Source organism: Neltuma alba, unplaced genomic scaffold (assembly GCF_004799145.2).
Source record: "Neltuma alba isolate B1F8T4 unplaced genomic scaffold, ASM479914v2 tig00007870_pilon, whole genome shotgun sequence".
Classification (NCBI taxonomy): Eukaryota; Viridiplantae; Streptophyta; class Magnoliopsida; order Fabales; family Fabaceae; genus Neltuma; species Neltuma alba.
Window position 1 is genome coordinate 28614 of NW_021634886.1, and position 11889 is coordinate 40502.

General features: G+C 37.3%; 1 protein-coding gene across 3 annotated transcripts; it reads left to right on the forward strand.

Moving 5' to 3' along the window:
• Positions 1 to 358: 358 nt before the first annotated feature.
• Positions 359 to 6989, forward strand: LOC114753345 (serine/threonine-protein kinase BSK1). 3 transcript variants are annotated; one of them, XM_028942035.1, is made up of 9 exons: positions 359 to 985; positions 1099 to 1234; positions 1658 to 1791; positions 1918 to 2023; positions 2215 to 2300; positions 3228 to 3416; positions 5950 to 6081; positions 6162 to 6275; positions 6377 to 6989. In XM_028942035.1, exons 1-9 carry the CDS (start codon positions 641 to 643, stop codon positions 6629 to 6631), a joined length of 1497 nt encoding a protein of 498 aa, XP_028797868.1. In that variant the 5' UTR covers positions 359 to 640; the 3' UTR covers positions 6632 to 6989. The 3 variants fall into 3 exon arrangements, with proteins under 3 accessions (XP_028797868.1, XP_028797867.1, XP_028797866.1); XM_028942034.1 differs by having other exon boundaries at positions 361 to 985; positions 3246 to 3416; positions 5917 to 6081; XM_028942033.1 differs by having other exon boundaries at positions 364 to 985; positions 5917 to 6081.
• The last annotated feature ends 4900 nt before the right edge of the window (positions 6990 to 11889 follow it).

An 11889-nucleotide genomic window follows, 5' to 3' on the forward strand; every position in this document is an offset into this window, starting at 1 on the left:
GTCACGTTGGGCTAGCCGGTGAAGTAAGTGGATTGGATGTGCTCGGAAGGTTCAGGACGTTGACTCCTCCTGTGGGTATGGGATCATCTTCCCTTGCAACCAAAGAAAGTGAGTGGTGATAGCAATACAATAACGATACTGTGTTTAAAAAAGAAAAATGGTGGCGGTGAACGCAAAAATGTAGTCGCACCACCTTGGCCTTTATTCGCTCAAGTATTCGCGGATCCAAACCAGAAAGGCACCTTGTTATGTAGAGCCAATTTTAGCGAGTATATAGATAAATCAAATTTATCCCCCCAGATCGAGGTTATGGAAATAGATCTCCCGTTTTAATAGGGCCTCAACTGCTACAACTGTTTGCATTTTTATTACCGCACCGCACCATACGTGTCGCGTCTCTATAGCTTGCCAGCCGAATGTAGAATCAATAGTTCCCATTACAGTGTAGACTCTTTTTCCCCCCTTTCCGAAGCCAAAAAAGGGACATCGAGTTCCGCTCTGTCTTCTCAGACTCAGAGCACCCACGCGAACAACAAACACCAGCTCAGCTCGCTCCTATCAATACCGTCGGCATCAGCTATCAGTCATCTATGTTTTGTGCGATCCCTTAGCAGAGCAGGTTGTGGTACTCATTCGAGCCATGGGTTGCTGCCCATCGTCATTTCTGACCGAAACTCACCCCGAAAAGCAGCAAAATCAACAGCCCCCTCACCATGTTCACACTCACAACCACATCCATACCCAACCGCACCCTCCTCCTTCTCTGACCGCCGACCCATCCGCCGCCGGTGGGGTTCCTTCTTTCTCCGAGTTCTCTTTCTCCGACCTTAAAGCAGCCACCGATAATTTTAGCTCCGATTTTATTGTGTCTGAGAGTGGAGAGAAGGCACCCAACCTTGTGTACAAAGGGCGCCTCCCCAACCGCCGTTGGATTGCCGTCAAGAAGTTCACCAAGGCTGCATGGCCCGATCCCAAGCAATTCGTGGTACCTTTCATCTTTTGTCCCTTCTCTTCTTCTCAAGTATCAAATTTCTGGGCCTTTTCGTTTCCCAAAAATATTTTGATACCTATCTCTTTGCTAAAATATGTGGTTCTTAGGATGAGGCGTCAGGTGTTGGAAAATTGCGACATAGCAGGCTTGCTAATTTGATTGGCTACTGCTGTGATGGAGATGAGAGGCTACTTGTTGCAGAATACATGCCCAATGACACTCTCGCTAAGCATCTTTTCCATTGTATGTATCATCTGTTTCACAAACATTCTACTGGCTCTGATCACTTCACTTCTGCTCTCTTGCGGCCCAAGCGTTGTCACCAATTTTAGCTGCGTATACTTGGACCTTTATTATTACCTGTTCATTTAAAATCTTTTGGCAAACTATTATGAAAGGGAATCAAGCTTTGTTATTTTTTTACCCCTAAATCTGAGTGACTACTGCTTATTAGCTGCTGCTGCTTCTGGCCTTTCAAGTTTTCCCAACTATGTTTTCACAATCTTTAAGAGATCATTGGCATAGGTGATACTAAGCTTAATCTAATCTATATATTGTTTATTAGTATAAGTCTATTCCGTTGACCACAATGGAACCATCAAGAGTTAGACTCGGCGGGTCGCTGTTTATCTTAGTTCAAGCTTCAGTTTTGGTTGTTTATTTCAGGGGAAAATCAGACCATTGAGTGGGCCATGCGCTTAAGAGTGGCTCTTTCCATTGCAGAAACTTTAAATTACTGTAGTTCTGAGGGTCGCCCCTTATACCACGATTTGAATGCTTATAGGGTTCTTTTTGATGAGGTAAAGTATACTTGTTACTGTAACTCTATTTAGTTGTTTCCATGAGATGTTTTGTTTTATGAGTTGTTGCTTATGGCATTAATGATATATCGTGGTGATCATCTGATTTATTGATGGACCATTTAGGAAGGTGATCCACGGCTGTCATGTTTTGGTTTGATGAAGAACAGTAGGGATGGTAAAAGTTATAGCACGAATCTTGCATACACACCTCCTGAGTACTTAAGAAATGGTACTACTGATCCTTGCTGCCCTGAATCTATTGTGTAGCTTCTCTTTTATTCTTCTACATAGTCAAAGTATAATTTAAATTTGTGAAAAAGAAATCACAGAAAAAATGTTGCATGACCATCTTTCTTTTTACCTTTACTACCTTATTTATTGTACTCATAATTATCCCATCGTCACTTCATCAAAATGTAGGAAGGGTCACTCCTGAAAGTGTCATTTACAGCTTCGGTACTGTTCTCCTGGACCTGCTAAGTGGAAAACACATTCCTCCAAGTCATGTAAGTGGCTTATATCTGCCAATACTTTTTCTATTACTCTGTTCTTGTTGTTCACCTGATCATTTGTATGCTGTCTATAATTTTTTTCAGTTAAGTACATCCATTGGAGCTTCTATCAAAATTTCTTGTTGACATATGATAAAATAGTAATAATTAGTCTCCTTTACATGGACTTGATATTTATACTAGTCATTAGGGAACAGCTACCAGCTAGTGAACATGGATTAACAGCCATAGATGGTGGGTTGGGTGTAGAAAGAAATTTGGTTGTTACAACGGTAACACATATCTTTAAAGTTATTCAATATGCTACTATATTTTAGTTTTGAGTAGCCTTTTATCTGTCATGTCGCTTACAGCTCTTCTTTTATCTAATATTATGATTTTGAGTGGCAATTTCTTTTGGCTAGTCTAACTACCCAACATAAAATAAATATCAATTTATGGACAGAAACCATACCAACTTTGCCATCTTACCATGTTTCAATGATAGTTCCTAGTGGGCTGGCTTGCTATCAAACTTATGCATATTCTTCCCCCTTGTCATCAAAAGCCTTGCTTCTTTCCCTGACCTTTTCAGCATGGAATTTATAGCTATTATATTTGTGTAGAACCTTATCATCATTTAATAGTAATCTATCCCTTTCAGTGGTGTTATGGTTTCGACCACATATACTGTTAAAATTGAGTGATACATGAAAAGTGATGTCACTGTATTTCAATTAAAAACAATATTTTCATTACTAACTTGAGAGATTGACTTCTTCACTCTTAATGGTTGGCCTTTTTTAAAGCTGGAGTTACTGTTGATATGTATCCATGTTAAAAGTTAATATATATAAACACGCACACATATAGATTTAACTTAACCTGTTTGATGGTGGAACTTCATTGGTGCCATATGGAGTTATCTGATTCTGGTTGCAGGCACTTGACATGATACAGGGGAAAGCCAACATGCTTCTTATGGATTCACATTTAGAGGGGAAGTTCTCTAAAGAAGAGGCGGCAGTAGTTGTCAATCTGGCCTCTAAATGTTTGCAATATGAACCCAGGGAGCGGCCTGATACAAAGGAATTAGTCACAACACTTGCTCCATTGCAAACAAAACCTGATGTAAGGAACTTTATGCAATCTGGAAAATGAAATAAATTAGAGTAAATTAATTATAGTCAGTAGACAGACATGGTATAAACAAGAAAAGCAACTATCATTCTTTCAAACGCATATTTTTGCTTGATTTCTCAAAGCCCACCTGATTCTGCAAGATCATTAAATTAGGCAAAACAATGTTGATTAGGGGAATATGACATCTGAGCAAGTCCTTGTCCACATCATAATTGACAGTCATCTGGACTGTTGTTTGTCTCATATCAACTAGTCTATAAATATTAAGTGGCTATGACTTTTCCTAACATGGAGGAAACGGTTTCTTTCCACTTGATAATTTACTCAACAAATTATTGTCGTCTTAGTTCATTCAGTAATTGAACCTTTGCTGCTTGAAAGGCTCCATTTGATTTTCTGTTGTCATTTAGTCACCTAAATAGACAATGATATTCGATGCTGCAGTTCAGTCATATCTTTTCCTCAATACATGCTACTTTACTATTAATTAAGTTATTTCCTTAATTTCTCAGTCTAATGAATTCGCTTATATGAGACAACTTAACCGCTTATCACTAAATCGAATCTAATTTGGTGACCTAGATCTTAGGCCTGGGCAATCCGTTTTTGGGAAAAATATAAACCAGGTGATCTACCCGTGACTCATAAAAGGGGTTTCTTTAGGCCATAGACTTTTTCTATTTAACAAGCAGCAAGTATTATGCCATGTGATAAGGTTTTGTGTAAAGCATGGGCTCCTGATGTCATGCCTGATTTATTTAAGTAGCGAAAGTTGATAATGTGTTGTTCTGGTAGAATTGCAGTATGGTTTTTGCAAGATTGGTGCTGGCTTTAGAGTTATATGGATAAACTTAATCAGCTTAAAGTGGAGAATCTAAATAAATCCAGTGACCAATCTGCTTCATTGAAATTGATATATTTCAAATCAATGTCAAGAGAACACTATTACATTATTGTGAAGGATGCACTACTTCATATATGATTTTACTATTATTACTTTCTAGACAGACAGAACCTCCGCTGATTCATTTTAATTTATAAATTGCACTAATTGGGAGTAAATTTCCTCACTACTCAGATGCCAAACTCGGACATCATCTTTATCAGAGTCAACAGTATGTGTAAATGAAGCATATGAGCAGGAGATTAGTATCTATAAATGTATCATTGCACGTAGATTGATAGTGGGTGTTGATATGCAACCTTTTCATTCTTATGAACATGTTAATATCTGATATGATCATGTGATAACAGCATATGAGCTACAATCAAGTGTTTTTAGCTTATACCAGACCACCACTCCCCTCCCCCGAAAGTTCATTTTTTTTCATTAACCTTCTTTACTATAATTCACATTTTACATACTATCACAAGCTCTAGTCTTTAACATGAAAGCTAATTTAACGTTCAATTTAGTCCTAAATATAAAATCTCAATCGGCTTTGTCACTCATATTTATCAATTTTTTTCCAAGGTAGTTTTTTTAGTAGTTGCAAATGTTAAAAGTTTCATCAAATGATAGTTCTAGCTAATATACATAATTAGCAAGGGTATCTTAGGAAAGACAACACATTTATTACAAATAATTAACTTAACTAATTTTCTTAATCTATTCAAACTAGTCCTCTAGCTCTTATATTAAGGATCGGAGATAGTAGAACTTACCTAAAAATTGTTTTACACAAAGACCATCTGTTGTGCTTTTTTAATAATGCAAAAGATTTTAGTTGGATCAATAACACTCAGTAACCAGACTGACAATGCCGAACTCAGCTTGCACAAGGTTGATGACTGGGCCAGTGTTGTGAATATGTGGTGACAGCCTTAAGCTGCCATCCCTGTAGCTAGGCTAGTATACCTTTTCCATCTGTATTTTTTTCTAGCTTGAAACATCTCAAGCCATTACATGCAGGATCTCTGATTTCCCTGCACATTCATTTTAGGCTTTGATTTTTCTAGTGTTGTCAGATCAAATCTGATTATTCTTCAAATGATGCGAATTGTGCTTTGGCTATCTAGAGCTACATGTCAGTAACTAAGAATACGCGTAGTAGAGTCTCTTGGATTTTTTTTTTTTTTTTTTCCTTGGCCGATGTCTTGGCATTTGCTCTTTGATATGTGGATATTCAGATGCCCCGGGGACTAAACTCATAAATTGATGTTCGGTTATAATAGACTTGAAAATTTATGATTTCCAGGTTTAGGGTGCCTTCTAACCTAAATTTGTGTAGAATTTTGCATCTGGCTCAACCAAGCCTTTTCCATGCTTTTTGCATCTTATTCTGTCATTATTGCAACTTCCTTTTTTGGAATCATTGTGTATGTCTCGTAGTAGATCACAGACTTAGCAGTAGTTGAACAAATTGGGCTTTAGGACTAGTAACGACATATCCATTAGCCTGATATGAATATCCATGCTCACTAATTGCCTGTTTAGGCATTAATTAGGAATCAAACTCCATTATTCATGTTTCATTAACTTTTTTAGGTACCTTCTTACATTATGCTTGGAATTCCAAAGCATGACGAAGCTCCATCAACACCACAACGCCCTCTCTCAGCCATGGGTGAGGCTTGTTCAAGGATGGACCTCACTGCGATACATCAGATCTTGGTTGCAACGCACTACAGAGATGACGAAGGGACTAATGAGGTGACTACTGGGTACGATTTCAATACTAATCCCCATGTTATAGTATTTCCTAAGAGTTTTGAATTTTTGGTTTGGTTTAGTTGTCTTTCCAAGAGTGGACCCAACAGATGAGGGATATGTTGGAAGCAAGGAAGCGTGGAGACTATGCATTCCGTGACAAAGATTTCAAGACAGCAATTGAAAATTATTCACAGGTGCAACTCAGCACTTGTTGGACTTGCCCGTGTTTGTCGATTACATGTTTGTTGAGAGTGAGATTCAAGATAGAAATCCTTATGGTTTGTGGTTGATGCAGTTTATCGATGTGGGAACAATGGTGTCACCAACAGTTTTTGCTCGGCGTAGTCTGTGTTATCTGTTATGCGATCAACCCGATCCTGCACTGAGAGATGCAATGCAAGCACAATGTGTTTCTCCAGACTGGCCTACAGCATTCTACATGCAATCAGTTGCTTTAGCAAAGCTGGATATGCAAAAGGACGCTGCTGATATGTTGAATGAGGCTACTGCTTTGGAAGAAAAGAGGCAAAGAGGAGGCAGAGGCGCATAGTACTGGTCGATTGCAATTTGCAGTACGTAGTTGAGGTTGCCAAAGATTGTATAAAAGCTGAGCTCCCCAATTTAAATATTGAATTGACCTAAATTCAACATATGTCTGCTTAGATGGCACGCTTACTTTTGGTTCATTGACCAACTCATAGGAATTAACTGTTTATATGCACGCTAAATTGGGAAGGGAATCTTGGGTTATTTTTCTATATGCAATCTCTTCAAGTCTTCTCTGCCGCCCCTTGCAATACGGTTGGAATATGGACCATTCTCATTGCATGTGGCAGCAGACTGTGTGATTTGGGTTTTGTCTTGATGAACAGGCAATAAAATTCTTATATATACTTCTTTATGTCAAATTATTACTTGTACAAAGCAAAAGAGGAGACTCAATGGTCTAGTTACTTCAGAACCATTGTTCCTGATGCTTTCGGCTTCTTTGGGTCCTGGGAATTAGCAAGTCCCGACCCATTAGAGGAGCTCATTGACTGAATGAGAAATCCACAGGTCATTTGAATTTTGAGGGTTTGGAAAGGTCTTACATAAAATCTGATGATCCAGAAATACAACTATACGTAAAGGGTGCATGTGGAAAGATTCTCTGAGCTAAGAATGTTTCATCTCGGACAGTTATACAAGGAAAGATGATACACAGACTACAATAGGACAATTGATCTTAGCGAAAAGGCTGAGAAAGGTATTACAAGAAAAGATACGAGTTTGAACAATTTTTTGAACAAAAGGAGAGAAAAAAATCCCATTATAGGATAACTGTCACGAAACAGACAATCATACGGCCAACCAGCTCAAACAGCTTTGGACCTAAAAGCAAAAGCCTAGGACCTATGTCGATCGCTTCCCACTAGCCCAATGAACCTGAATGCCGATTCCCTTCTCAGTTATGATACGCTGGGTTTGCCCTTTTTTTTTGGGGGGGGGGGGTAAAAGAGGAGAGTTTAACCCTTATACAGAGAAAACTAGACTAGGAGAGTTTTTGGTAAGATGAGAAAATATTTTTAAAAAATACTTTTTCACAAAACGAGACAGACTCCTCTACATATTTGTTTCTTATATTATAAAAACACTTTTAAAACTATAATTTAGCTTTCATCCAAACACCCCCTAAGTGAGAATTAATCCCATACAATAATCATTTTGGCACGACACCCGCAGATGTGACGGGCAACTATCAAAATAAGATCTTGAGATACAGTACCTTCTTCGGCTAGAGAATCAGCAAGGGAATTTTGTACTCTTGCAATAAATCTAATATCCAGCTTCCAGTTAAACATGCTCATGTGCTGTATTTGACAAAAAACCAGACTGCAATAGGTAATATTATACTATTTTCAGTTTTTAATATAAGAATTAGTTGACTAATTTCAGTAGATTAAGAAAGTTTGTTTGTAATAAATAGATGTCATTCTCTCCAAAACACCTTTATTAGTCATGTGTATTAATTAAAACTACTATTTAATAGAACATTTAAAATCCTAATCTATTTTGTTTCTTATAATTATTTATTTTTTAAAATAATCTTTAAAAGTTAAATTAGTTTTTATATTAAGGGTGTGTTTGGTTGGAGGGGAGGATCCCCTCATTTGGTTAAAAATTTTGGAGGGGAGGGGAGCTAAAATGTCCCCTCCCCTCCCCTCCCTCCCCCCATTTTGGCTCCCCTCCAAATTGGGGGTTTTTGGAGGGGAGCCAAAATTTTGGACCATTATGCCCTTATGGTTTTTTTAATATTCCACTTCTACCCATAAAATATATTATTATAATATTTATTTAAAATAAAAAATATATTATCCTAAGTAAAAAAATAAAAATAAATACATTATTATAATTAAAAATATATTATAAAAATTATTTAAAAATAAAAATTATTTGAATAAAAAAGGGAAAATTGCAAAAAAAGACTTTGGAATTGCAAAAACGCAGATAGGGACCCTTGACAACTTCACTTTGGGTTTTGACAACTTCAGGGCATATTATTCTTGTCAAAACCCAAAGTGAAGTTGTCAAGGGTCCCTATCTGCGTTTTTACAATTCCAAGGTCTTTTTTTGCAATTTCCCCAATAAAAAATTATAATATTATAAAATTAATTGTTTTTTATAAATATATTATTTATTAAATATATTTTAAAGCTGGAAAAAAAGATAACCTAAAGAAAATAAAATTTCATTTTTCTTATAGCATATAAAATTTGTTAATTTGATTATTTTAAATATATTATTATATTAATTAGAATGAAAAATTACTATACCAATTTTTTAATACACATATTAACATGATAAGACTGAATTTTGATTAAATTATATAATTTAAATTAAGATGTAAATTAATTTATACAATATATTAATAAAAAACATAAACTAACATGTAAGGGTAAAATGGTAAATTGATTATTACTATCCCTCCCCTCCCCTCCTTGAATCAAACAAGGGATTATTAAATACCCTCCCCTCCCCTCCTTTTTAATCAAACCAAACAAGGTGAAGATCAAACCTCCCCTCCCCTCCAACCAAACAGGCTGAGGTAGTATAACATATCCACCACCGTTTTGGAATCAGATTCAATAATGACCTGCCTCAAATCAAAGTCCCAAGCCAACTGAATACCTTTCAAAAAAGCCGAGTTTGGTTTGCATTTTTATGTATGAATCTTGATGCCCACGCTAGCCCGATTCCCGCTTTTCATCACCTTGGGGTGTGACTGCAGCCATCTTCATCTCTTACCTTTTTTTTCCCCTGATACATCCGTACTTTCTTCACATTCCTCCTGCTTCCAAGCATTTCCATCTTTTGTAACCTTCGTGACTAACCATTCGCCAACTAACCAATTTTTTTCTTTTGGCAATCTTTTCCCACTTCTTCCCCGCTGGCCCCCCAAGAGAAAAAAATTGGTCAATAACCCTATGCATATCCATCCTCCCACTAGCGACCCTCGAATCAATTCTTCCTTCCCCAGTTTGAGTTCAACGTAACTCTCCCTCTCTTTTCCATCCTCTTGATCAATCGCAACTTTCGGTGACAATTGTATCATTTTTCAAGCTAATTAAGGAGTCATCCATTTTGATTTGGTCCATTTTTAAGGTTAATTTTCTTGGTTATTTTGTCATAGATTGTAAAGGTTCAGTTTTAATTTATTTTGTAGTTCTTACCGTATTTTATTCTCAGTGTATATTAATTTTTAAGGGATCTCAGTAAAAGATTGGGTGGATATGAATGAAGGCAATGGGAAGAGAGGGGAAAAAAACAGAAGAACAACAACAACAACAAAGTTTAGGGCCACGGCGGATCTGGGCAGCGAGTCCATATCAAACACAGAGATTGGACCCGCCATGGCAGGTTTCGCAGCAAAAATGTACACCTTCGTTTTTAGCGCAATTTCTAATGGGTTTTTCACATATAAGTTGAGAGTTTCTTCATTCTAACTCATTCTGGATCTTAAGGGTGGCTTAGAAGCTCAAACGGAGGAGAATTACGGCCTAGGGGTGCCGAAGAGATCATCGACACGGACCAAAAATCGATTTATTACTAGTTTCCTCTTTCCTTTTTGTTAGATTTTTGGGCTTGGATCCGCCCTTCATGGGCCGGATTGTTTGACCGGGTATAAAGAGAATATATCAGTCAAATATCCAAGCGATGTTGTGATATGTTTGACTTGGTCAAACACCCTGAATCATATCCAATCGGTTACGATATAAATCTAATTAATTTATATTAAATTAATTAATTTATATTGTGTAGATTAAATATATATTAAGTATATATATTTAGAATTAATTGTGATTGATTCTGGATTTAAATTCAAATATCATGATATTATGAGATAAGGATATATTATATCTTATCTCAGATTTTATCTGATGGGCTCAGTGGATATTTTTATGCTACCCAAAATATCCCTGACAAAAGCTATAAATAGAGGCTTCCCCCCATCAGTTCAAATCACTCCAGTAGTAGAGCTTTCCATACTATCTCTCTCTCTCTCTCTTATTTTCTTTCTTGCAAAAGAGGTGCTCTGCTGTGCACTTAAAAGCTCAGACTTTTATAGTCTAGCTTAAGCGTGAGCTAAGAAGATCCGACCCGACCCGACCCGACCCGAGATCCGACCCGATATGTTTTCGATCTATTGTGTTATTTTTCTTACATTGGCATCAGAGCCGAGATGTTCTTGAGGCTCTCAATATATGTGTGCATATATATAATACACGCTCATTTTTTTCCGCTGCATCATGAATATGCCGTATGCAATTCGAACTCTACATGCTTGTGTTTTAAACTCAGATACACACTCCATTTATATAAGTGAAGTTCGAAAACATTACCTATTATTCCGTAAGGTTTAAAAACGTGACCGAAGTCTTCTTTCTAAAGCTTCCAACGTCGGCCGTTCGAACCATTTTTTTGGGTCTTTAAAAATGATGTTTCTTAAAGAAAATGAACCCATAGAGTTGTAGAGCACGAAAATACGAGTTCATAGACATCTAAAATGCATAAAACGGAGCTTGGAGGAGGAAGATATCATTGTTCGAAAATGGCGGGTCACGACGGACCCGCCGGAGCTCCAGCCGGATCTGGGGCGACCCGGCTGGAGGTCAGGGACGACCTGACCAGCCCAAAACGGCGTCGTTTTGGGCTGGCCAGGATGCAACGTTTCGGGTCTGTGGACCCAGATCCTCCCTGGAAGTCGGGTCGGTAGACCGACCCGACCCCAAAAAAAAATTTTTTTTAAACTTTTTTTGAATTTAAAAAAAAAATTTTTTGGACGCACCATGTGGAAGCGTGGGGTCCACCTAGGGACCCTTTGGTCATAAAAAGCACATATATAGACTCCTTGAGACGTGAGGAATCAGATGGAATAGGTCAGGTGACGGCAAGAAGTTGGAAAGGCGCGCGTGTATGACACGCGCCGGTCCCGAGAGTGGGCGAGCCTACCCTTTATTTAAAAAAAAAAATTATGTTTATTGGGGCGCGTGAGGGCGCGTGAGGGGCTATTTTTAGCCCTGTTTGACCTGAAATATTTCTAAAATCATGAGCAATAAATTGATATATTATGTGCCTATTTTTTATGACCTTTTGGGTACGAAAAATAGCAAATAAATGTTTTTGAATATTTATTTTTATTTTTCTTAACTTCTTATTTTTGGATTTAGGAAATGGCCAACTCAAACTCAAATTCTAACTCCTCTTTTGGAAAATATCCAACTTATTCTCCTCTTTCTGATGCTCCGAAATCTTCAAATTATTATTCTG

What these genes read in the sequence shown, in the direction of transcription:
- LOC114753345 (XM_028942033.1), top strand. Translation starts at nt 641, where the DNA reads ATGGGTTGCTGCCCATCGTCATTTCTGACCGAAACTCACCCCGAAAAG. An exon ending in CGCTAAGCATCTTTTCCATT is followed by an intron (nt 1,235 to 1,657) that starts GTATGTATCATC and finishes TGTTTATTTCAG; the next exon opens with GGGAAAATCAGACCATTGAG. An exon ending in AACACATTCCTCCAAGTCAT is followed by an intron (nt 2,301 to 3,227) that starts GTAAGTGGCTTA and finishes TTCTGGTTGCAG; the next exon opens with GCACTTGACATGATACAGGG.